A 23,961-nucleotide genomic window follows, 5' to 3' on the forward strand; every position below is an offset into this window, starting at 1 on the left:
GAAATTTTTATGGTACCTTACCCATACCATGCATAATATAAAACGATTGAGTGATTTCACCAGCTTTATGATCCTAAAAAAATATGTATTCAACTACACATAATATTACCCCAACTAACAATATAGTGCAAAAAAGACATAATTAATAAACGAAACCAGGTGCGCATAGCTCAGTTTGTAAATTTAAATAATTGAAGTAATACTTGCTCTGTTGAATCTTTGTTACATGCTCCTATTCAAGAATAATTTGGTCATTCAGAGTTCAATACTATAAACTGTTGCATATGATATATAATTATTTGAAATCTATTGGAATGACCACTTCTCCTAACATGGGCCTCTTTGGGAAATACAGCAAGCGAACCAATACTTATACCTAAATTGTATTCAAATAAATTATCAATCAAATAGTTAAACCTATTACACTAAACAGTCTCATACTGGCCTACGCGGCGAGTAACCAAGAGAGAGGCTCATGAGCGGGCTAAGTGCCGCAAACACAGGAGTTGCAGCCCGAGAGCGCAGCCGGGCTGTGGGGCCTGCGCTCGGGCTGTTGGGCCAACCTCAGCAAACGCACACTGGGTGACGAAGGTGAATATACACGCAGGCAAAAAAAGAAAAAAAAACCTTTTGCTAAAAAAAAAGGCAAGAAAAATCCCCACCCGAGCTGTGGAAAGACCGAGCTCTCGCGTGTCGCGTGTCGGTCTCTCCCTCTCGCCGGTGCCGCTTCGATCGCCGCCGCGCCGGCGCCGCTCCGGCCGCCTCTTCGTCGTCGCCTCTCCGGCCGCCTCCTCCTCGCCGCCGCTCCGGAAGCCTCCTCGTCGTCGTCCCCGCCGCGTCCGCGACATCGTCGTCCTCACTCAGCCATCCACTGCACTCCGGCAGACCTGGTAGAATCCGCTCCAGTGAGCCTCTCCCTCCCCCTCCTCTCCCTTCCATCTTCACTGCTCCGATGCTTCACTTGTTTTTGGTCTATGGTTTCGATTTGACCTTTCTTCTCCCACAGATCCGGTAGAGTCAGATCTCGTCGAGTTGCATCTTGGTGTTCCCTCTGCTATGTAGAGTTGCATGTTTCCTCTTTTATTTTGTAGAGTTGCATCCGGTAGAGTGAGATCTGCCATTGAAGCCACGGCTAGCTCCTGTGTATGATCCATCCATCATTTTTCGTTCGCCTTTCGTTTTACCTTGCTCTGTCTGTAGCACTGGTAGCACAATTGATTGACTTATGCTCCTACAAAAAGAGTAGGTACGCAACAATACGATGATTCTTGCTCAGTTTCATCCGGTAGTGCGAATAACTGAAGCAACCTTTGACCTTACGGTACTTCTGAACAAAACACTCAGCTTCTGGATTGTGGACTCTAAATGTAAAGCAAATTGGATAAAATCACATCTGTTCTGCTGTTAGATGTTTCCTCCACTGTTAGCATTACTGATTGTTCGATCAAAAACTTAAACACTAGCTGCTTCAGATCAGAACTTGCTCTGCTAACTCATTTTTTGTATGTTGCCGATGATAACACCTCTTGTGCATCATCATCTTCGCAGTTCACTTTGACATTCCAACAAAGGGCACCTTGCTAGTCTCCCAGATCGTTTCCTAACAATGAGGACACATGAACGAGCTGCCAATTTGGCTCTTGCTGGTATGTTAATTGTGCAGTTGAGCCATAGCTGCCTTTACAGTGCTCCTTACTTTCTTCCTTTCCCTTTGATATAAAGAGCACGTGCTCTGCTGACCTAGCAACATATGTTTTTACAATATGCAGGACTGAGCTTGGCGCCACTTGTGGTCAACGTAAACCCAAATGTGAATGTGGTATTGACAGCATGCCTTACTGTCTATGTGGGTTGCTACCGTTCTGTCAAGCCAACTCCACCCTCTGTAAGTAATACTATTGTGTTTTATGTATCTGCTGGCTGTTACTTTGACTTGTAAGTCATCTGACCAACTGATTTGTTTTTTCAATTGTTATTATGCAGGAGACCATGTCCAAGGAGCATGCTATGCGGTTCCCCTTTGTTGGAAGTGCTATGCTTTTATCACTGTTCCTTCTATTCAAGTTTCTCTCAAAAGACTTGGTCAATGCTGTGCTCACTGCCTACTTTTTCATTCTAGGCATTGTTGCTCTCTCGTAAGTCCATTTTTTTCTTGGAACAGCTTTTGCAGACATGTTAAGTGTTTATGTGCTGTACTTATGAGGCCCTTCTTATGTAGTGCAACACTGCTTCCTTCTATAAAACGTTTTCTTCCAAAAGAGTGGAATGATAATCTCATCGTCTGGCAGGCTCCACTTATCCGCTGGGCTCCGTTTATCCACTGTATGATCCTGACTCCCTTTCTTTAGTGCTTAGTCTTGTTGATCTAGTTATGCAAATCTTGAAATATTACTACAGCTATGTTTTCAGTGCTATTTTAGAGCACTATTTGACTGTATTTTAAGTACTGCTGCACATTTATTTATTTATTTATTTATTTTGATGACTGGTGACTAAGAGTTGATATATTATTTTGTGTACTGAATGAACTCGAGCTTTTTCAGTTTTCACCATTGACTCTTTCAACCTTGCTATGAATGGTTATAAAAGAAAAAACCTTGCTATGAACAAAGTGATATTTCTCCATGTGGATATGGAATCTTCTATTTTTGTGACATTAGAAACTCTAAATACTAGCATGGATGTATATTCTTTGTTTACAGCATTTTTATAGATATAGAAGCTTCCGTTTCTCCCTCAGAAATGGACTTATTACAAGATTCCAATTACAATGGCTGTCATGGTGTTAAGTGTTAATGCAACCTTTGCATTTGATATTTGATTTCTTATGAGTCTTAGACTCTTAATTCAGAATAAGGACGAGGGGAATTGGATTTGACTATGCCAGTAGCCTCCCTTTATAATCTTTATTCTTGAAGATGGTTTAAGCCCATGAATTTCTTAATTCAGCGCTCTCAGTGGAGTTCACAAAGTCCCAGATTGTTGCTTCAATACCTGGATTTTTCTTTTGCTTGTGGTATGCGTCAAAGAAGCATTGGCTTGCAAACAATGTTCTGGGATTGGCTTTCTGTATTCAGGTTTGTTTGCATGGTTTAACATTAATATACATTACTAAAGATTATGGAATAAAAGCTAAAATCATTTGATTTGTTTTACGCACCAGTTTTTAGTTTACCAGAACCTTAACACTTCAATTTCACAGGGGATTGAGATGCTGTCATTGGGATCATTTAAAATTGGAGCCATTCTCTTGGTAAGGGTTTCCCAATGTTTGCTTGATTTGGCCTGAACACTATATATTTCTATTTTCTGTTATAACTTCTAAGAACACATCCTCATTATTTCAGTCACAAACCTGTCTTATTTTATTATCTCTGCACTATCATAATCACCACTATAACATTTTATATATCTATATATGGTTTATTACGGACCATCTGTTCTTAACATATCTTTACTTTATTTGTCTATGAAAGGAGCTATCTCCTATGCACTATAGGAAGCTAAAAGTATTGCTTGTTGTCTGTATGTTGTCTTTTTAGCATGCACTTTGTCATATATTTATTAAACTTTGGAAAAAAAAAAGTTTTTCTTAGCAAGCTTTGAATTGGTGATCATTTTATGCCATGAATATTAAAATATGGAACCTTTGTCTGGTGTATAATAGATTAATAGTTCTGAAGTAATTGGGGCTGGGCCCTTGCATTTTGAGTGCCACTGAAACATTCTCTGTTCATTTATTCATATGTAAATGCCATTTTTCCTTTTCCAGGGTGGACTTTTTGTGTATGACATTTTCTGGGTGTTCTTCACTCCAGTTATGGTTAGTGTGGCTAAATCTTTTGATGCTCCGATAAAGGTCGGTGCTCTTTCCTACTGAACTTGGTCTTTGTTAATACCATTGTCAGTTAGTTCCATTTTCTCATCTTGATGCTTCAGCTGATCTGGCTTTGCTTGGTTATGTACAGCTTCTGTTTCCAACTGCAGACGCTGCACGTCCATTCTCCATGCTTGGCCTTGGTGACATTGTAATACCTGGTTAGTAATAAAAATTTCTTTCCTTCTGCTATGTTATATTCTGCTTTGCAGTGATGCCGACCCCCCCCCCCCCCCCCCCCCCAATTGAACGGTATTATCAGCCTCTGTAGGAGTGTCAAGTGTCAACTTTGTTCTACATGATTAGATTATCTGTACCAAACTATATTGGAACATTGTTAGAATGTATATAAGTGGCATTTACTGATATGCTGTATCAATGGAGCTCTTCCTTTTGTTGATTCATGGGAATTGATCAGAATTTTTGATTTATGATATGGGTTACTTTTGGTATCTATGTATTCTTTTAGCACTTGACAGAGAATCAATGTTGCAACGAATTGGTCCTGCTGGATTGAGATCATGCTCTGAACCATATTGCTAGGTCCATGCTCAGATATACTTTTAGGCCATCTCTGTTGCATTGCAGCCTTAGGATAGCCAATACAGCCAATATTTGTGTCCATTCCTGGCCCCTGGAGAACTACACAATATGTATCAACAGAAACTATAATTTCAATTGATTCAAGTTGCATACAAAAAAGGTGATATTTGAATATGAATTTAGGCAGTTTCCAAGTCATTAAGCACATAATATGTATTTGTACTTTTGCTTCCAGGTATATTTGTTGCACTTGCCTTGCGCTTTGATGTCTCAAGAGGTATCAAGAACCGTTACTTCAACGGTGCATTTTTGGGATACGCTGTGGGTATGACAGTGACCATCATTGTAATGAACTGGTTTCAAGCTGCACAGGTGAGTTCTGTTACTCAGGTTTATATTGTCTTGTTTCCCCTTGTTTCTGTCATCCCTCTAATATTAATACTATGGCTATTTTGGGGGTTTATTGCAGCCTGCTCTACTATACCTCGTTCCTTGTGTGATTGGTTTCGTTGCTGTTCCCAGTCTGTGGTATGGAGAAGTGAAACAGGTCAGATTCTGAATACTTACTGCGGCTACCATTCGAAAGAAAAAGTTTTGTTTAGCCTCTTAACTCATCCTTTTGCCTTGAACTTTGAGTAGCATAAAAGTTAAATAAAAGATGAACTGTTAGACATGGTAAATTATGCTTCTTTGGATGAGCCTAATTGTGTTCCTGAATTTTCTGCTTGGTTGATGCTTGCCTCTTAGCTGTTACTACAAAACAATGTCACATCTTAAAAACTAGCGTTGCACATGCAAGAAATGGATCTCATGGCAAAAATAAACTCCTTAGAACAGTTACTGCAGTTTAGGATTGGGTGCAATGTTTTCAAGTCGTCCAATCGAACCTAGTCGCCATGGGACCGACTAGGACGATTAATCATGATTAATCGGACAACTTTTACAAGTCAACGGTACCTCTAATCAGTCACCAGGGACCGATTAGGACGATTAATCGCGATTCGGACGACTTGAAAACATTGATTGGGTGTAAAACTAGTGTCTTTTAAAGAATACAAATAACTCTTGTTTTGCAATCTGATTGCTTCACTTGGAGTATCTGATTTACTCAGGCACCGTATGACCCTTTCATTTGTGCATTTGGATACGTGTACTTGTCATTACTACTGTTAGTCATGAAGAATTTGCCCTTATGCTGAGTTGGTATTAACTATTACTATTACATATATTCTCCTTCTTAGTTATCAAAAGAAAAAACTCTGTTTATGCGTTTACGAAAGAGAGAGCTCGTGGAAGACTTGAGCTTTGTTGATGATTGAACTCAATAATGTTGATGGTGATCTGTATTTCCATCTCCTGGTCATTTGTTCCAATTTTGTACCATCTTTTTGTGTGTGTGTGTGTTGGGGGGGGGGGGGGGGGGTTCTTTGCAAAATTTTATCCTTTTTGTTTCCCACAAAAGTAGGCCTGTTATAAAATATGTATCAGAATGCAGGACCTTCTGAGTGCTGACCACATTTCTTACAAATGCAGCTGCTTGAGTTTGATGAGTCAAAAGTTGAGGCTGAGGAAGGTGGTGTAGAAGAAGAGCAAGATGATAATAGTTCCAAAGGCAACAAAAAGGTGGACTAGCATTCTAGCAGGATTTAGTTCCAGAGGTAAAAGGACAGGACGACAGTTTTCGTGTATGGTCGTCTGACAGCTAAATGGGCTTGATGACCTCTAATACCGGGTTGGCTTACTTAAGGACTTAGAAATGGTTCAACATGACACAAGTTTTTTTTTTCGCTCCGCGGATTATTTGGCCTGGACTGGAGAGTGGAAGATGAGGGGGGAAATGATGATGTTACTTGCGATGCCCTGACGTGCTCCTGATTCATTGAGGAATTCACCAGAACTCTTATTGGGCCGACGCGTTCATGCCATGCATATGTTTGCTTTGCTGTTTTGCAGGCAAGAATTTCATTAGGGATTTTACAGGTTGAATCAGCTGGGAGAAACACCTCAGATCCAGCATGGGCATAAAGAGCGAGTGATTTTAGCACACCGTGCTTAATCATATAGTCATAACTAATTAGTTTTACTTGGGCAAATGCTGGGAAACCCAGAATGGGCTGATGGCCCACGGTACTTTAGATTTTGGGGCGTCGAACTCATGAGGCAGAATGACCCAGAAAGAATTTGAGACAGCGGGGCGAACTTATATCATATTGTCCTGACTCATGAAGTCGAATCACTAAATTGATCCAAGTTCTCTTATAGGCAAACAAATTAGATGTAGTTCAGGCAACCACTCGGTCGCTGTAGGTTTCCTACAAAAAAAAAAGGTCATTTTTTTTACTGTTTCCAGCTGCTGGAGTCTGACGAGCCAAGGGCTGAATAAGCTGAGGAATTAAAAGGTAGTGCACAAGCGCAAGATGATGCTAGTTGGAACTTCTGTTCCAAAGACAACAAATGGAAAAAATAACTGTATTTTTTCCCTGGGAGGATTGGGATTTAATAGTTGGGACTTCTGTTCCAAATACAAATGGAAAAAATAACTGTATTTTTTCCTTGGGAGGATTGGGATTTGCTATAGCTGGTACTTAGTTTTATCAGAGGATGCATGCTTCAATCCCTGTTTTCACGTCGATAAGCCATCTTATTTAGAGGTAGCAAAACGGAAAGACAGGAAAAGTACCCATTAATTTAAGGCATGTTTAGTTTCTCATGGAATACAAAATATAAAATACCAACTACTTTGGAATAATGAAATAGAAAATACCAAAAAATGCAGAATTTATTGCCTTCGTTATGGCCTCTTGAGGCTCGTTTGTTTTTTTTTTGTCTCTTGAGGCCAAATATAACATGGACAATAGCTATTTTTTTTGCCAAGAATTTTATATAGTATTTAGTTTCATTATACAAAATGATACACCAAAACCCAGATTTTATTTAACATGCTAAAGATTTGGTAACCAAAAGTTGAGCAAAAAAATACGATAGATTGGTGAGCCAAAGGTGAGAGATCGATAAGTTTCAGTAACAAACCAAATACTAGCTAAAATCACGGCTTTCCAAATCTTTGGATTAGTAAATTTTAGAAGTGAACCAAGCAGGCCCTTAGCTTTTTAAAAAACTTTTGTATTTCGGATGTTACCCGGAGGCGCGATCTGAGGCCTTGTTTAGTTCCTAAATTTTTTTGCAAAATTTTTTAGATTCTCCGTCACATCGAATCTTGCGGCACATGTATGGAACACTAAATATAGATAAAATAAATAACCAATTATACAATTTACCTGTAATTTGCGAGACGAATCTTTTGAGCATAGTTAGTCTATGATCGGACAATATTTGTCAAATACAAACGAAAGTGCTACTATTCTTATTTTACAAAATTTTTGGGAAATAAACAAGGCTTTAGCTTAAAGCAGCTTAATTCATCTTCAATATGGAGTCATACAAAATTGCAGATGTAGTACCAGGTACTGTACATTGGAATGTTTTCTTAACGTAGAAGAAAGCGTGGTTTGCAAATTGCAATAAGTGCTTTTGCTTGTGCGAATAAAACAACGGTACGGTACGGCACATGTCATAACGTCGATCTCTAGTTCTCTAGTAGTACGGCACAATGTAAGAATGACACGATCCATTAGTTCGTTACATCATCGCAGACCAAATCGCGTTGATTACGTACAAAGTAGGATCACTTCACCGGTTGTTTGATTCAGTGGTCCATACGTACGTGACAATTAATTGGGCTTAGCTAGCTGCAAGCCTGCGATTCGAGCGTGCAAGTCAAACTAATTCAAATCAGCTAACTTTTATCTTTCACGGTGACAGTTTTAAAAACTTCGTAGCATTTGGCTCCTGTAAAGAAATCGAGGGCAATTTAATAAGAGCATCTAAGAAACTTTGTATATTCTTCATAAATGCTAGGAATATCAATTTTGATAAAAAACTACCATTCAACAACTTTTCTAAATTATCATTCAAATATAACCATTATCTATTCCGGGTTTTTCGCTAGTCAAATATAAAAGACGAGAACGATGAGATTTAACAAAACTGTTGAAAAATAAAAAAAAAATATAAAAAACGATTTGTATGTAAATGGCTTTCCAAATAATAATTTGGAGAGTGAGAGAAAAGCTCTTGGAGATGCTCTGACTTTTCAAAATTTACAAGTTTCAAACGAACCGCCACGAGGTAGTAGGGGAGGGTGGTGGTGGTTCGCTGGAGCCTGGACGCTGGAGGAACAGGAGAACAGGGGAAACCAGGAGCGCCACGAGGGCCGGGCCCACTGGCAACTCAGCAAACGAGCCGTCCTTGTCTCTTCTCCCAATCCCGTCCATTTCAATTCAAGGACTGAAAGCACGCACCCAAGGAAAAGCGGCCGATTGAACCCAACCAACCCACGCCAACCCGAATCCCAAACCCAACTGCCTCGCCGCCGTCGATCGCCGGAGATGTCATGGTTGGCCCGCTCTCTCGCCACGTCCCTCAACATCCCCGACGATTCAGGCGCCGACGATGACCCGGACGCCACGCCCACCCCTTCCCCGTCCGCGCGCATACCGCCGCCGCCGCCGCCGCTCCCCACTCACCCGCTGCATTCGGGCGCGGCGGAGGGCGTCAAGGAGGACCTCACCGAGCTCTCCAAAACCCTAACGCGCCAGTTCTGGGGCGTCGCCAACTTCCTCGCGCCACCGCCCGGGGAGACCTCGCCGTCACCCTCACCCTCACCCTCGCCCTCACCCTCCCCTCAATCGGCGGGGGGTCAATCCGCCGACGCGAGGACACCGCCCGAGATCGCCGGGATCCGGAACGACTTTGCTGAGATCGGCGGGCGGTTCAGAAGCGGGATCTCCCGGATCTCAGGTCACAAGGCCGTGTCTGGGTTCTCTAGGATGGCCTCTAGTTTCTTCGCTCCTGATGACGACCAGGAGAACGAGTGGGAGGAAGAGCGGAGACGACATATTAAGTATGAGATTGAAGAGGAGGTGGAGGGCGACGAGGAATGGCATCAGTGGGAGGAGACGGTTGGCCTTAGGGTGGACGATGGCAACGCAAGGCATGTGTTGGAGATAGAGAGAGTAAGGGACGAAGAAGATGACGAATTGGAGGAGCAGAGAGCGAGGCATGAGGATGGCGGCGAATTGGGGGAGCAGAGAGCAAGGCATGAGGAGGATGGCGAACCAGAGGAGCTGAGGGTAAGTCATGAGGAGGAGGAAGTGGAGGAGGATTGGGATGTGATTGGAATCACTGAGGAGGTGCTTGCATTTGCCACAAACATTGCCAGGCATCCGGAGACCTGGCTTGACTTCCCGCTGCTGCCTGACGATGATGAGGCCGATGGTCCATTCTCATGTAATTTCTTCACCTCTTTCTTCATTCTATTCATATTGATTCTCGGTGAAATGATATGTAAAGTGTCAAGTTTACCATTGGAAGTTGTGTTGCTAGGTTCAAGACATTTTGGCTCTACTGTCACTGAAAAAACAACTGTTTCATGTGTTAACTACTTTCGATTTAATGTCTTGGTTGCTCCACATTTTCTTTGTTTTTGCTACCAATTTTGTACATATAGAAGTGCTTACCTAAACTTTTTGTTCCTTCAGATTTTGACATGTCTGATGCTCAACAAGAGCACTCCTTGGCTATTGAGCATCTTGCTCCCAGATTAGCAGCTTTGCGGATTGAACTATGCCCGATCCATATGAGTGAAGAGTGTTTTTGGAAAATTTACTTTGTTCTTCTACATCCTAGACTGAACAAGCGTGATGCCGAGCTTCTATCTACACCACAGGTAAAATTTTCCTTACTCTTGATACTATATTATCTCCACTCCATGGTTAACTTTTTTCCAGAAAATTGGCATAGATAAGTAGTAAAGCTATATGCGTATGTTAAGGTTAGTGATGCTATTCTTGTACCAAATATCTAGTTAGTTCTGACTTGACATTTGTTATGTTAGAATATTTCTCAAGACATCTTTTTTGTGGTTTACATCATTCTTTATGGATTTATTTATTTAGTTAATGTGGTACACGCACGAGAACTTCTAGGGGTTGCTGTATGGGAAAAAGAAAAGAATCCCATATGTCAATATCAACAGTGTTGATATAGGTGCTTACCATTCGAAGTAATTATGGCTGAATGAGCAGAGACAAACGTACAATAGGTAGCATAATCTTATTATTGCCTGAGCTCCTAGACATCAAAGCTTAGCCATATAATTTGTGTTTACTTTCAAGAGATCTTGATTTAGTTTTATGTATGTGGTAGCACATTTCTAGTTTCATACTCAACTACTAGACACAAGAGTTGTTGGTTCACACCAGCATATCATACAATTAAACATGATATTAGTGGTCTGATGAAGGAAGCTGAAATAACCTTTATCTAGCTTCTCCTTCTCTTGAAGCTAGCAACTGCAAATAATGTCATCTCTTCCATAGCGCCAGGCATATTTTGATCATAAACACAAATTTTGGTCAAATCTAGAAATTTCATGGCAGATTACCAACTTGTCCCACATTAAGTGTCCATAAATGGTAATGGGAGACAGAAAACAACACGGTAAAATATGAACATCGTTACTTCTGCATTTGTGTAATGGCGGAGTAAGGAATTAAACTAAGGTGTGGTGAAGTGCTGAAGTAGGTAACATAGGTTGAGTATGATTGAAGATTTGAAATGTTTTGTACACATGCAACAATTAATGATTTTGTATTCGCCAAAGTACAAAATTATTTGCACTGTTGAGTCCATCTTTACTTAATTCTTTGCCCTGTTCTTCATAATTAATACCAAATTTAAACAACAAATTACATAAACAAGTAAACAATAATTGAAAAAAAGCTTATGCTGCTGCAAATTGGGCCTTACTCCCTTACCTGATTCTGATCAGCATGCGGCCGGTTTTTGTGCGCCTGTTCCTCTGCATCAGTGTGTGCCTTGGTGTCGCTGTCTTTATGTGACTGCCTCGCGGCTCACTGAGTCTCCGCCTCCGCATCGGCGCCTAAGCCCTAGGCATCTGCACTCTGCAAAATCTGCAGTGCAGCAGAACTTGAATTGACGAATTGTCTATAGACAGCCAGATGGGAACGAAATACGTATGGGCGGTTGTCCGGACGATAAAGAGGCAGAGCACACAGCGATGGCTCATACCATAAGCAAGGCCCAAAGCCATGACCTATTGAAACCATTTGTTCCTTCCTCCTCCTGTCTATTGGGCAGTCTGTTTTCAATGCTTGCTTCGATGTCCATGGCCGATCAGGCGGACGGGGTGCTTGTCTTGCAATTCAGGGGGAGATCCGCTAGGAAGTCGAGGTATGGGGTCCACCATACCTAGCCATATCGGATCCTTTGCCCCTGCATGTGTGTGCCTACATGTTGCAGCAATATATGAGATTGCTTCCTCTATCTTTTGCAGTAAGTATTAGATAAGATTTCTTCAGACTATATGTAATATGCCTTTTTGCGCATACTTTTGAAGAGCTACCGAGCTAAGTCATGTCAAATTTGTTGTCTTTTATTTGTCTAGAAATATAATCATACCAGCATGTTTCAGACCTCCCTAACTAGATTTTGAAGCTCTAGGTAATTTTTGTAGGCATACTTTAGATTTATGTGGCTAGATTTCTCTAACCTCTTGTTTGCATGCACCGTAAATTCCTTATTGATGTAGTAAAAACTTGGCCCCTGTGGGAGACCGTCACCATGGTGTTGCGCTAAGATGAAGTTTATTGTCTGTGGGACTGAGAAAAACACCCCTAAGTCTGGCAGCCCAATACGTGCAACTTAGGACCCAGGACATGGCTTGCTGTAAGCTGCATCGGACACGATTTGCACTGGAAACTGCCGACAAGGGGGGTAACTCATTTGGTGAAAAGTTGAATCTCAAAATTTGACGATTGAAGCACTACGTATTGTAATAGCTAGCAGTTAGGGCCAGTTTTTCAATATGAACTCTCAGAAGATGCCAAACAGAGTATTTTGTGCAATTATGGCAGGCTTTTTCAGTGACATCACAAATTAGGCAAACTAAGTGTAGAAAATTCTGCCTATCTGATTATTATATTAAAGGGAATTTAGTAGTAGAGGCCCATGGCCTATGTCCATCCATGTGTGCTGTGCAGTAATGGTCCAAGAACTTCCTTTTTTTATGAGGCATGGTAAACAAAATTCTAATTAAGCACTTGCAAGATCCTGCATAAAGAGGACTAGAAGTATACAGTCTTTATCTTCAATTGACTGTTGCCCTTGCCTGTTCTCCATGTGCAACGTTCTCTGGTTGAGAACGAAGCTAATATTATAATGTGTCTGCTTGTGATGGTTTAACTTGAAGTAAACTGATTGCATGTTCCCAATGCTCCCCTGCACTCTAGTGTCGACAACCTGAAATCAAATAAAGTTAGTTTGGCATGAGTCGTGTTGCTAGGTATTTAAATTTCAAACTCCAATTCAATCAATGGAGGATCCAGTGAGGAAAAGTTAAAAAGTAAAAGCGGAACCCCATCTAGGATCAAAACTGCTTGCTTTAGTGACTAATATTCTGCACATTTCTAGTTCTTTCTATAAGTTAGATTTGCACTGTGGTGGAACACCTCCCCCTAAGTTGACTTTCTTGAACTTTTGGAGTCCATTTATGTCATGGGTGCACCAAATGGAGGGATGCACAATAGAATATCAGTTGCTGTGGTTGATGCAATCATCATAACATTTGCCATTTCTGCTGGTATCAAAAAATTTATTCCACGAGTAATGATACCTGCCTGAGCCAGTAATCTAAGTCCAGTTCTTATTCTTGCAGATTGTGGAAGCTAGAGCAATGCTTATGCAACGTTTGCAATACCAGTCAAAGCTTGAAACTGAGCAGCTAGGTCATCATAAGGATGATCTTGGAGTTCAGTTACGAGGGGACACCTTGAAAGATGCTACAGAAGCATTCCCATTCATGCGACGTGAAGCAGCTTCTGTTATGCCCATAACAGAAATTGAGATTGAGAAGCATCCTATCCAAGTAACTGAAGTTGCAGTTGTGGATAAATCAGTCATCAAAGAGGAGCTGCCCAAGGATCATACTGAGACCTCAAATGTTTTGCAAGAGGCCTTTGATGATGACATAGACGATTGGTTCGATGAGGAGGCCGATCTTGCTGGCCACCCAACTATCCACATAGGTGACGAGGAAGACGTGTCTTTTAGTGATTTGGAAGAGGATGATGCAAAATGATTTTGTTGCAACTTGCAAAGCGAGCTATCAACCTGTGTATTGGAAACTGGATGTCTATGCTATACAAGAAAATGTAGAGGTGAAGGCTGTTCGTGAAAAGAATAGGGTGTACAGTGAAAATCGAGTGGCTTTGTTTTGCACTCAAGCTGCCGTGGTGAAGGCACTCTTCAAGCTACCACTGTGATCTTATCGCTCAAGCGGACGGGGTGAAGGCACTGTGATCTTATCGCTCGAGATATGGCAGGGTGCTACGTTTGACCAGCATTACAGTTTGTAATTTGATTCGTACTCTTTTGTACATAAGCATTCGTGATGTTATAAGGTGGGAACAATAAAGTTCCAATCGTTTTTTGGTCAAAGAATTGCACATATATCAGACAAAAGAAAGCAGAGTGATCTTCAATTTCTCGAGAATTTTATGTGCAATACAGCATGCTATACTTTATATACAAATTTGTACTGCTTCCTGACATTGTAATTCTTGGTACCCGAGATACAGGAAATTACTGGAACTGAGCACCTATGGAAGCGTCTATGCAGATTGCAGAAGAACAACAGGTGGATTGTTCTCCGAACAGGTTTCAAGACCTGATGTAGTTGAAGTTATTCGAGAGCTTCCCAAGGTGTGACCATAGAAGGCTCCCCAGGGAAGGTCTGGGCCTCTCCGGCCCGGCGACGGGCGGGGCTGGCACGCTGGTCTTCCTCACCGGCGGCCACCCAGGGGCCTCCTTGACAACGTCGAGCGAGATGTCCATCTCGGCGACCCTCGCCTGCACAGCGCGCAATGCCTCGGCGCGCACCTCGCCGCCCGTGTCCGTGACGAGGTAAAATATGCCAAAGGCGTCGTCCTTGTGCCTCTTGAGCTCAACTCTCAGCAGCGACAGGCCGTGCTCCCGCAGCACCCTGGTGAAATCCGATAGCAACCCCGACCGGTCGGCGGCGCGCACCTCCACCCTCACGCCCTGCAACGTGCAGCGCCGTGCGTTAGCGAAACGACAAGTACATACAGCGGCGAGGAACGAATGGTCGAGCGAGCCTGACATGAGTGGCCCTCCTCTCCACCGCGGCCACGAGGCACCGGGAGACCTTCTGCCGCTCGGCGCTGCTGTCCACCGTGCGCCCGTCCTTGTGCCGGATGTAGTATTCCTGCGTCGATCATGCCAAGGATGACACAATGTCAGACTCCAAGTCTCCATGCTGAGCATGTTGTATTACCGCAAGTCTCCAAGGGTGATGATGCAATGCAACATGGGCACCCACGTACTGACAAGAGGTAAGAGACACACACACGTGGCGATACCTGGATGGCAAGAGCCCCCTGGGATCCGACGGTAGCGTGGAAGACGACGTACTGCATGTCGGTGAGCGCGCACACCGTGTCGAAGAGCAGCCTGGGCCGGTCCCTGCTCGTCATCTTGACGACGGCGTAGCCCCGCTCCTCCCAGCTGTCGATGGACACGCGCGTCACGGCGCCGCGGCGGGCCGTCCGCGCGGTCGCCGCCTTTTCGCCCATGCTGAAGAGCTCCTCGTCGACGGGGGTCGGCGCCGGGCCGGACTCGTAGTCCCGGTCGTCGTGCATGAGCTGGTGCAGGCGGCGCTCCGTGTGGACGCGGCCCTGCACGGGCTCCGACACGCACACCCAGTGGCGCTCCCCGGTCACGTTCTCGCGCGCGTCCACCACGGCGTTCACCAGCCGCTCGATGCGCGCCCACCGGCTCGGGAGCAGCGCCGCCGCGCCGGCGCCGTCCGCGGTGGTGGCCGCCGCCGTCGTCGTCACGTACAGCACGCCCGCCGCGCGGCCGTTGTGCGTCCACGCCTGCCCGGACGCGACGTGGCACCCGTTGTCCACCAGCACGGACGTGATGGACGACAGGAGCCCCGCGCGGTCGTGCACCGTGAACTCGAGCGCCGCGCAGTCCGACACGTCGGGCCCGCCCGGCCCGACCACGTTGCCCAGGCACGTGGTGAACCTCGGCGGCGACGGGCCGTTGCCCGGCCGGTGGAACGGCACCAGCGCGCGCTGGATGAACTCCGGGAGCGACGGGTCCGTCAGCTTGCGCCCGATCTGGTCCGTCACGTGGAACACTGCGTTGGGCAACAGTGGCATACAGCCGGTCAAGAACCGATTGAATTGTGGTCGAAAGCCGGCAAGGGCAATGATTGATGCATCTTCCCGTTCCCAACTTTCCATGAAAAGACCGGAGTCAAAATCGACGGGCGATGGCACGATGACATTCAAAATCAAGCAAGCAAATTGACAAGAAAGGTGAGGGAGGAGCAGTAGTCCTTGCCATCCATGAGCCAGCCGCCGTCGGAGGAGATGTACGACTTGTAGATGACGAGGTCGAGGTCGGTGAGCAGCTGCACCATCTCAAGCAGCACTCCGTCGCGGTTCACGCTGTCAACCTTGGGAACGGGGGAGGCACACGAAATCAGAACGAGAGGAGGAGGTCCTGTGCATGCTATGCTATGCTCGGCTCTGTCTGTGTGTTACCTTGACGAGCGTGCAATCCTCACGCGTCTCATTGTCGACGACGACCCTGCAAAGCCACGCGGAGCTCGTCAAAGAGCCGGCCGGCGTTCAGAAGAGAAGAGGAATCGCGCAGCAGGGCAGCGGAGGATGCGTACCCGGGAGTGCCGAAGCGGTCGAGGAGCGGGTCGAAGTCCGGCTCGAAGTACGGCCCGGAGACGTACTTCATCGCCGCCGCCGCCGCGCCGCTGGCTTCCTGCTTGGCCGCCAATCGCCTCAAGAACAGAGCCTCTTTGATTCCGGCGATCTTATTTATCTCTGCCTGGGTGGAATCCTGCAGGGATTATATAAAATACAAGATATAAATATGGTAAGAAAGGCCGGACAGATCCAATCTGAGGCCAAGAACTAGAAGGGGAAAAAAAAAGAGAGAGGGACGGGGGCCAAAGAAAGAAGACAACACGAGGAACGCGCGCCGTGTTCACATGCGACGCCGCGGGTCGCCGGCGCGGCGGCGTGGCAGCAGGAGCGCAATGACAGCATGCTCGCTGGGGACGCGGGATATCACCAACGAACGAACCCTTTCTCCTTTGGGGGGAGGACGGACGGAGGCGGCGAAACCGACGGAGCGGGAGAGGTTATATAGGTGGACCGTGGACGGGTGAGGATGGAGGAGGCGGGTGGGGAGATCGATCGATCACCTTTCGTTGCGCTTCCACAGGCGCGGAGCCGAGCCGAGCCGAGGTCACGTGTGGTGGTTGGTTCCGCTTGCGCTTGCCGCTGTTCGTTGCCGTCGTTGCTCCTCTCCTCTCTCTCTGCGCGAACGAACTCTGCGAATCGGCGGCGTTGTAGGATTTGAGCGGGGGGGCGCGAACGGCCGCCGCGCCACGTCGGACGGGCGCGCGGACACGTGGCGGAGGCTAGCGTAGCCTTTGTCCGGTTTTCATTGCTGAATTCCGACTCTGTTTCTCTTGTTTTCGGTTCCCTCTCCTCCGCGTCTCCTCAGGCCTTTGGTTGACCGGTCAAGGCTTTGCTTGTACTAGATCAGATCTGTTTGAATTTCATGAGGGTTCTACTTTTATAGAATTGTTTCGTTTGCTGTAATTACATGGAGAAATCATGTGCAAATCTTTTTTTTAAGTTTAACTAGGAATATAAAAAATACTATCAACGTTTGTACCTCTAAAAAAGTTTGTTATAGAAGAAGTATATTTCATGGTCATTTAAATGATACTTGTAATACATCATAATATTATTAGTATTTTTTTATTTATATTTAATTAAACTTTAAAAATTTAAGTTCTCAGAAAGCAAAACGGTATTTACTTTTGGAGCAGAGTGAGTAATGTGAAATCTGAGTCTTCCATAAGCCCTATATTAACCTAATAAATAAACAGTTTTGTACCGTGTAGATGTAGTGACCATCTTTCAAAAGTAATAAATTAGAATTAATTAAAATATAAATAAATAGTTGATTTTCGTAGAAAATGAGAAGCAAACAAAATCACAAACGGGATAAGAAAAACACAACTCATATATACCTAACTATACCGTGTCTCACCAGTCACCAAACGACGTGATGTCTTTTGGCAATAGAAGTTCTAGCCGAATTCTACAGTCTAATGAACGCATTGCTCTCATGCAAAAAGATGTAGTAAAAAAGAATAGAACTATGCCTAATACAATTAACAAATACTAAATTTGAAATATTAAATGACAAAATACAGCAATTTGATTTATATATGAGTTGGAAAGAAAAAATAGCTAAATAAGGAGTTGATGTAGAACACAACTAGCAAAAAACAACAGAAGGGGGATTTGCCCGAGAACCTAGAAATTGTGAGATTATAACTGAAAAAAGAGAGAAAAAAATATGCACCATTGAATTTTCTAATGATCTAACGGTCTATGTCTAATCAAATAAGCCATGTTTAACATGACCTAATAAATTTAACAAGTCTCATTAAATTCAGAATTAGAAAATACAGAAAAGTAATAGTTTATATGGCAGACATGGAAGTATATATGATACAGTTCCAACTCAAATGAACAAGTCAGATTATGCCATGCATGAAAAAATTCTAAATTTAAATAAGACTTAATTTCAAATACGAGTCTTATATAAATCCTATTAACCCAATCTCTACAACTAAAAAGACTCACAAGTCATCGTCAGCCCGTGGCTAATCGCCCCCCCCCCCCTCGCTGTAAGCTCTCCACAACCGCACGTTCCAACGAAAAAAACCAAGGGCGCACTAATTGCCGCCGCCTCGCGCGCTAATCCCCCGCTCACGTCGCTCTGGAGAACCACCACTGCATCACGCACGCACTTTGCCCAACTCCCAGTTCATCTCGCTCCAAGGAACCGCCGCCCCTGCGCCCTTGCCCTCGTCTTCGCCGGCTGCTCGCCGCCCTGCCTCGACACGCGTTTGACCCTGCCTCACTCTCTGTGCCGTGCAACCTCCTGTTGCGCTCCCGCTGGCCTGCGACTTCCTCGCGCCGACTCCCTACGCGCTGCCCGGCCCTGCTTCGTTTCCCCATCGAGACTCCCTCCGGCCACTGCCCTTCATGTGCCCGGTGCCTCCCTCCGGCCGCCGTCCTCTGTGCCGGCGACGCTGTTCCTCGCGGATGAAAAAGCAGGGTAGTTCCTCATGGCGGCGACGTGGTTCCCCCTCGCCGCAGTTCCTGTGGCACAACGTCGTATCCTTCTCTAGCGTCATTGGCCTCTTGACTGATATGAGGTATGAACCATTTGCCATTTGCCTTCCGATCTATTATCCATGAGAGGTATCTCAATGGCTGAGGATATGACATAATATTTCTTTTATCCCAATGAACCTCTTTTGGCTGCAGATCGTTGCCCTCTTGGTGTTGATGCACTGTAGCTGATTTTGCCAAGGGAGAAGACAGGAAGCGGCATCAGGATGAGGGCAAGTTTCTGATCTGTTTGAGGTATTGAATCGTAGCACTTTTTCATATGTGTTGTATGTTTAGCCCTGTCCATCTATTGTAGTAGAATATGCAGCACGGTACCAGATCGAGGTCTCCCATGCATATAGCTGTCGAATTAGAACGTCCCGTATAGTACCAGATCGAGGTCTTCCATATAGATTGTGGAACTTTTCATTACCTTTCCAATTTAATTGAGTACTATTGGAGATATCGTGTTGTGAATATTAGTGTCAGTTTCTCTCAGAGTAGAGATTCAGTTTGGACAATCAGTTTTAGGGGTCAATTTAGGAGTTCGTCGAGGCCGAATTGGTCCAGTATGCTATGGAGTTTTTTTATAATACTTTGTATGATCTTCCTATCAAGTATTTTAAATCTTGTCAACACGTAGTTTTACACTGAACGTATATTCATTATTCACTAAGAATTTAAATGTCTTCCAAACTGCGCTCAATATCAAATTAGTTCATTGATATATGTCTCGGTAATAGCTGCATTGCTTTCTCAGATGAGTGATCGTTTTTAAAGATGAACTGTTTTTTCCATCTCTATCATATTGTCACACATAATTTTCCTTGACAAGCTCATGCCTGTAATCATATTTGTTTGGTTGATTATAGTCCTCATACAAGATCTGGTGCAAGTGATGTTATTCTGTAAAGCAGTCTGAGTGTCCTTATCCTCCATGTGTATATATATGGTCTATCTTGGTGTTTCAATTTGTTATACTGCAAATCATTTGTCTGCATTAATGATGTCGTATATGTACCCAGTAGAAATTATCATGGAGTGCATAGGGTTGTATGTATGGTTGTTTAGAAGTTGACAAAATTAGGCTTGCTCAACTAGGATGGGTGATTTATTTAGCCTCTTGAAATGTAGATAGCATTCCAGTTAGGTTAGGAAATTTCAAGTGTGTGATTTTGGACATGATTTGGTTTTGCGATTTGCATTTCATGCCGTGGTGGTGGGGAGGGGATGTTTTACGTGGTTCCGATTTCTTAGGTTGTGGTGTGATCTGTTTTAGGCTACATGCACACATGGACGGTGGAGACTGTTGCTGGGCCTATGAGATGATGGACGCCATCAACAAGGGGGTCTTGCTATCCTGCATCCAATCCTATAGGAATTTATTAAGTTGCCCTTCTTCATGTACTTCAAGTTGAGCACTTTAGAATTTTTTCCCAATGTTGTAGACTTTGATTTTGGCACATTAGTGAAAGTTTATGATGTTGTGTTCCAAACGGAGAGATAGAATGGTTAGAATAGAGTCATGCGTGTTTGATTGGAGAATTTGATGCTTGGTTAAGGAGTTTTGGAGTCTTTACTCTCTCTCTCTCTCTCTCTTAAGTGCTTCTGCCATTTTATATATGGAAGATTGTCATGACAATTGTGTATGTTTTTTTAGAATTTTTTAACTAGAGCAGTTGAGTGTGATTTTTTAGTTTTCTACTATTCTAAGGTGAATGTTTCTAACCTTAGGATCAAACTTTTTCTGTACTTTACTGTTGTAATATTTGTCTTTTGATTAGTAATGATTCTAATGAACAGTAATCGACCATGCTGATGCAAATCAGGAATGGAAAATAGATACAACAAAGTGGGAGAATTTTATCAGAAGAAATCCTTCCTTAATGAAGATTTTCAGACCTCAAGTAAGAATGTACCGCATAGAAATGCATATTTATTTTATAGAGACTATAGTGGATATGGACATATGGTAGAAAATAAAAATTCAGGAGAATTGTTTTCTGTGCTCAGTGCTTTATGTCTAACTAAGAACTTTGCTCTCATGAAGAAATTAATTGTTTCGGTGCTCTGCAAATCTTAAATGCCTTCCTCACAGTCTAATACATCATCTTCTGTGATCTACTGTGGTCAGGATGGAATTAGGCATCTAAAAGCACTTGTGCGGGAAATATCCACTGAAATTAGGCATCTAGAAGCTACTATATTAGTGTGTCTGTGCAATAGATTTTCTATAATTTCAACATGTGTATAGATAATATTTTTTCAGAGCCCCACTCTTGAAGTTTATTAACTGCTTATGTCCTGGTTGTGTAAGCACCAAAAATTTAGATTTTGTAAGCAAATGCATATGAATGTCAGCAAAACATTGCTTCTCAGCCTATTTAACAATTCATGTTTTACTTTTATTTTGATTGATAGCAAAACATCGCTTCTCAGCCGGTTAAACAATTCATGTTTTATTATCCTCATGGCAACATATGTTATAACATGCATGTTTTTTTAGTTCCTGTTTTCCTAATTCAAAGAATGCAGCGAAAGATTTTAATCATTGTAAGTTTTTGCTATTCTATTCTATCCATGTATACTAAGAAGGATCTTTTAAAAAGGTGTTCTAGAGTTGTGTTTGTGATATCTATGTTTTCTTACAACAGTGATAATCTGTGTTTGTTTGAAGTGGAACACTCAAAGCTATTTTGTTTGAAATGGAACATTCAGATTTTATTGCAATTAGAGCTACATACAGTGGTAAAGTGTCAGGTTGTGTCGCCACAGACCTTGACTTTGTCTGTTGTTGGACCATGCTAAGTTGGTCGAATATTATTCCCGTTGCAACGCACGGTCATTTAGCTAGTACATAAATAATTTTGTATCGTGCAAACACAGTCATCAACTTTCAAAAGTAATAAATCAGAATTAATTAAAATATAAGAAGTAATTTGATTTCTATAGACAGTGAGAATAAAATTTTATGCAAAAAGATCCCATGCCAAACAGAAAATCTCAATCAGGATAAGGAAAACATGACTATTATACACACCTAATGTAGTGTCTCACCAGTCACAACATGACGTGATGTCTTTTGGCAAAGAAGTCCTAATTGAATTCCACAGTCTAATGAACACAAAGCTCTCACGCAAAAGATATATCATGTGCACAGCTATGCAAAATTATGACTTTCCCCAAGAGATTAGAGGATGTGACATTCACGATATGGGTTCATCCTCTATGTTGGATGATACACGAGATTGCATAGGTTTAGTGTTCCTATTTGCCATTGGGAATTTTTAAATTTAAAATATTTTGGATATGAATTTAATGATAATAAATTTATATCATCTTATATAATATGAAATTATTATTCAAACTGTTTTTGTCTAGGATCACCAATGTTTCTGGGATCCAGTCATAATAAAAAAGAATGTTTCTCATATTCACCAAGTAACTAGAAATTAGGAGATCCTATTCCACAAGGCAATTAGAATCGATTATTTGCTAAGAACTAAACAAAGCTCAACTCGTTAGATTTCTTGTTGTGGGAGTTTGACCACTCATCTTATTCAAAAAACTTATACAAATATAGTCAAAAAAAATTTAGGACATTGTTGAAAAACATTTATTAATAAATCAAGCCACAACAAAAGAAGTGATATTTTGTACAAAATTTTAAATAAGGCGAGTGGTCAAACTTGGTATAAAAAAATCAATTAAGATCAATTGAGTACAATTGTGCTCCACTTTATTCTAGAGGGCCTAGCCGGCTTCGGGATAGAGAACAAGACAGCATGCTAGACTACCTTTGTTTACTTCTTTTTCATCAAAGCGCACAAAGTTTTAGAAGAGTTGTAGATCGGCGGCTACCTAAGGGCACTCACAATGCAGACTCTATCATAGAGTCTAAAGTTATTTATTACCTCGAACAATGTGGACTTAGAGTCTAAATAAGACTTGGAGTCTTATTTTTTCTACTTTTTTCTTCAATAAATATGCTGCCACATTAGCAAAATACCATAAATAATATGTAATTAATTGTCTTGAACTCTGTGATAGAGTCTTGCATTGTGAGTGTCCTAATGAAACTCCGGTAGTTTGAACCCATCTATAAAGATATCCTGTTTCTGTATTCAAACAAAATTGTTTATGATATATACGAATTGACATATCAAGAATTCGATTAGTATTTCCATTACATTTGAAATACTATTCATAAAGACACGCACACAGACAGACATATTTGTTAATAAGGAACAGGCAAGACCGTAGTATCTCACGGCCATCAGCTATATATACAAAAATCCCGAACCAAGTGTTCCGAGGCCACGTGGGTAATATGTACTTACTCTGTCTTGGAAACCATGCATGCTATGCTATGATCGATGTCGCCACTTGCACGAACCAGGGGCGCCGCCAAGCTTTTGCCATCTCGCGATCTTGTCCACGCGATGCGTGAAGACCAAACAAAACCATGGCGAATCCATGGGGTTTTGTCTTGAGCACGGGACAACAGAAATGCCTCCGTCTGTCGAGCGGCCGGTAGCCTGCGGCTGCTTTGCTTTCAGTTTGATTCATCAAGGAGACGTTTGTGTTTGCCCGGGCTTGGCCAGCTTGTTTTGGTCAGTTGGATGCATGTTAGGCAGGTTGTCCGTTGTCGATGTACTTGACATGGATGGAATTAGATTTAGTACTCGGAACCAGATGGTTGGGCTGTATGTATTGTACTCCGTACGTACGGTTACGGATGGACTGCTTGACGAAATGACGAACAAAACACAGGTCAGACAAACCAGGACGAACTCCCGCACAGTTCTGCAAGCAATAATGCCGAACTGATTTTCAGAGACTGGCCACGGATGCGTGCTTTTGCCGACGCTCGGACTGGGTCCGTGTGAGTTTTTTCGAGGACTGTTGCTCTGCAGGCGGCGAGTAAATTATGGCAAGAGCATTCTCCTCAAAAAAAAAATTATGGCAAGAGCATTTGTCAGCAGCGCTGACGGTTGCAGCCGCCATCTACACGGTTACGCGGTGCTGGCGTGCCGGGGCAGCAGCACTGCCTGGCTTCAGAATACTCTGTCTAGAGCCGCAAACCGCAGCCCCCAAACCCAAGTGTTGTCTCTCCTGGTGGGCGTCGGCCGTGCCGCGGCGTTGCAGTTGCAG

General features: G+C 43.1%; 3 protein-coding genes and 1 long non-coding RNA gene across 6 annotated transcripts; 3 read left to right on the forward strand and 1 right to left on the reverse strand.

Moving 5' to 3' along the window:
* Positions 606-6,332, forward strand: LOC110431796 (signal peptide peptidase 1-like). 2 transcript variants are annotated; one of them, XM_021451391.1, is made up of 12 exons: positions 606-890; positions 1,549-1,646; positions 1,770-1,885; positions 1,984-2,135; positions 2,219-2,322; positions 2,950-3,077; positions 3,203-3,253; positions 3,773-3,859; positions 3,969-4,038; positions 4,656-4,792; positions 4,890-4,967; positions 5,954-6,332. In XM_021451391.1, exons 2-12 carry the CDS (start codon positions 1,607-1,609, stop codon positions 6,050-6,052), a joined length of 1,062 nt encoding a protein of 353 aa, XP_021307066.1. In that variant the 5' UTR covers positions 606-890; positions 1,549-1,606; the 3' UTR covers positions 6,053-6,332. The 2 variants fall into 2 exon arrangements, with proteins under 2 accessions (XP_021307066.1, XP_021307067.1); XM_021451392.1 differs by having other exon boundaries at positions 628-905.
* On the forward strand, positions 8,735-14,054 carry LOC8059956. Its single transcript, XM_021450743.1, has 3 exons — positions 8,735-9,769; positions 10,021-10,208; positions 13,218-14,054. Exons 1-3 carry the CDS (start codon positions 8,869-8,871, stop codon positions 13,638-13,640), a joined length of 1,512 nt encoding a protein of 503 aa, XP_021306418.1. The 5' UTR covers positions 8,735-8,868; the 3' UTR covers positions 13,641-14,054.
* Positions 14,024-16,967, reverse strand: LOC8059957 (ACT domain-containing protein ACR3). Of its 2 annotated transcripts, none has more exons than XM_021450744.1 (7): positions 16,812-16,967; positions 16,269-16,444; positions 16,135-16,180; positions 15,932-16,046; positions 14,941-15,725; positions 14,682-14,786; positions 14,024-14,602 (listed from the first exon to the last, which is right to left on the reverse strand). In XM_021450744.1, exons 2-7 carry the CDS (start codon positions 16,337-16,339, stop codon positions 14,222-14,224), a joined length of 1,503 nt encoding a protein of 500 aa, XP_021306419.1. In that variant the 5' UTR covers positions 16,340-16,444; positions 16,812-16,967; the 3' UTR covers positions 14,024-14,221. The 2 variants fall into 2 exon arrangements, with proteins under 2 accessions (XP_021306419.1, XP_002466523.1); XM_002466478.2 differs by lacking the exon at positions 16,812-16,967 and adding an exon at positions 16,574-16,748.
* LOC110431967 lies at positions 18,439-21,360 on the forward strand. Its single transcript, XR_002449423.1, has 4 exons — positions 18,439-18,851; positions 18,964-19,062; positions 20,087-20,714; positions 20,942-21,360. It is a non-coding gene; the product is annotated as an uncharacterized LOC110431967 (long non-coding RNA).

Source organism: Sorghum bicolor, chromosome 1 (genome assembly GCF_000003195.3).
Source record: "Sorghum bicolor cultivar BTx623 chromosome 1, Sorghum_bicolor_NCBIv3, whole genome shotgun sequence".
NCBI classification, from domain to species: Eukaryota; Viridiplantae; Streptophyta; class Magnoliopsida; order Poales; family Poaceae; genus Sorghum; species Sorghum bicolor.

Excerpts from the sequence above, each read along its gene's own strand:
- LOC110431796 (XM_021451391.1), top strand. The coding sequence starts at position 1,607 with ATGAGGACACATGAACGAGCTGCCAATTTGGCTCTTGCTG. Across the intron at positions 1,647-1,769 it reads TGCCAATTTGGCTCTTGCTG|GACTGAGCTTGGCGCCACTT; the intron begins GTATGTTAATTG and ends TACAATATGCAG. Across the intron at positions 4,039-4,655 it reads TGGTGACATTGTAATACCTG|GTATATTTGTTGCACTTGCC; the intron begins GTTAGTAATAAA and ends TTTTGCTTCCAG.
- LOC8059957 (XM_021450744.1), bottom strand. The coding sequence starts at position 16,339 with ATGAAGTACGTCTCCGGGCCGTACTTCGAGCCGGACTTCGACCCGCTC. Across the intron at positions 16,047-16,134 it reads AGGATTGCACGCTCGTCAAG|GTTGACAGCGTGAACCGCGA; the intron begins GTAACACACAGA and ends CCCGTTCCCAAG. Across the intron at positions 14,787-14,940 it reads AGGGGGCTCTTGCCATCCAG|GAATACTACATCCGGCACAA; the intron begins GTATCGCCACGT and ends TGATCGACGCAG.
- LOC8059956 (XM_021450743.1), top strand. The coding sequence starts at position 8,869 with ATGTCATGGTTGGCCCGCTCTCTCGCCACGTCCCTCAACATCCCCGAC. Across the intron at positions 9,770-10,020 it reads GGCCGATGGTCCATTCTCAT|ATTTTGACATGTCTGATGCT; the intron begins GTAATTTCTTCA and ends TTGTTCCTTCAG. Across the intron at positions 10,209-13,217 it reads AGCTTCTATCTACACCACAG|ATTGTGGAAGCTAGAGCAAT; the intron begins GTAAAATTTTCC and ends TTATTCTTGCAG.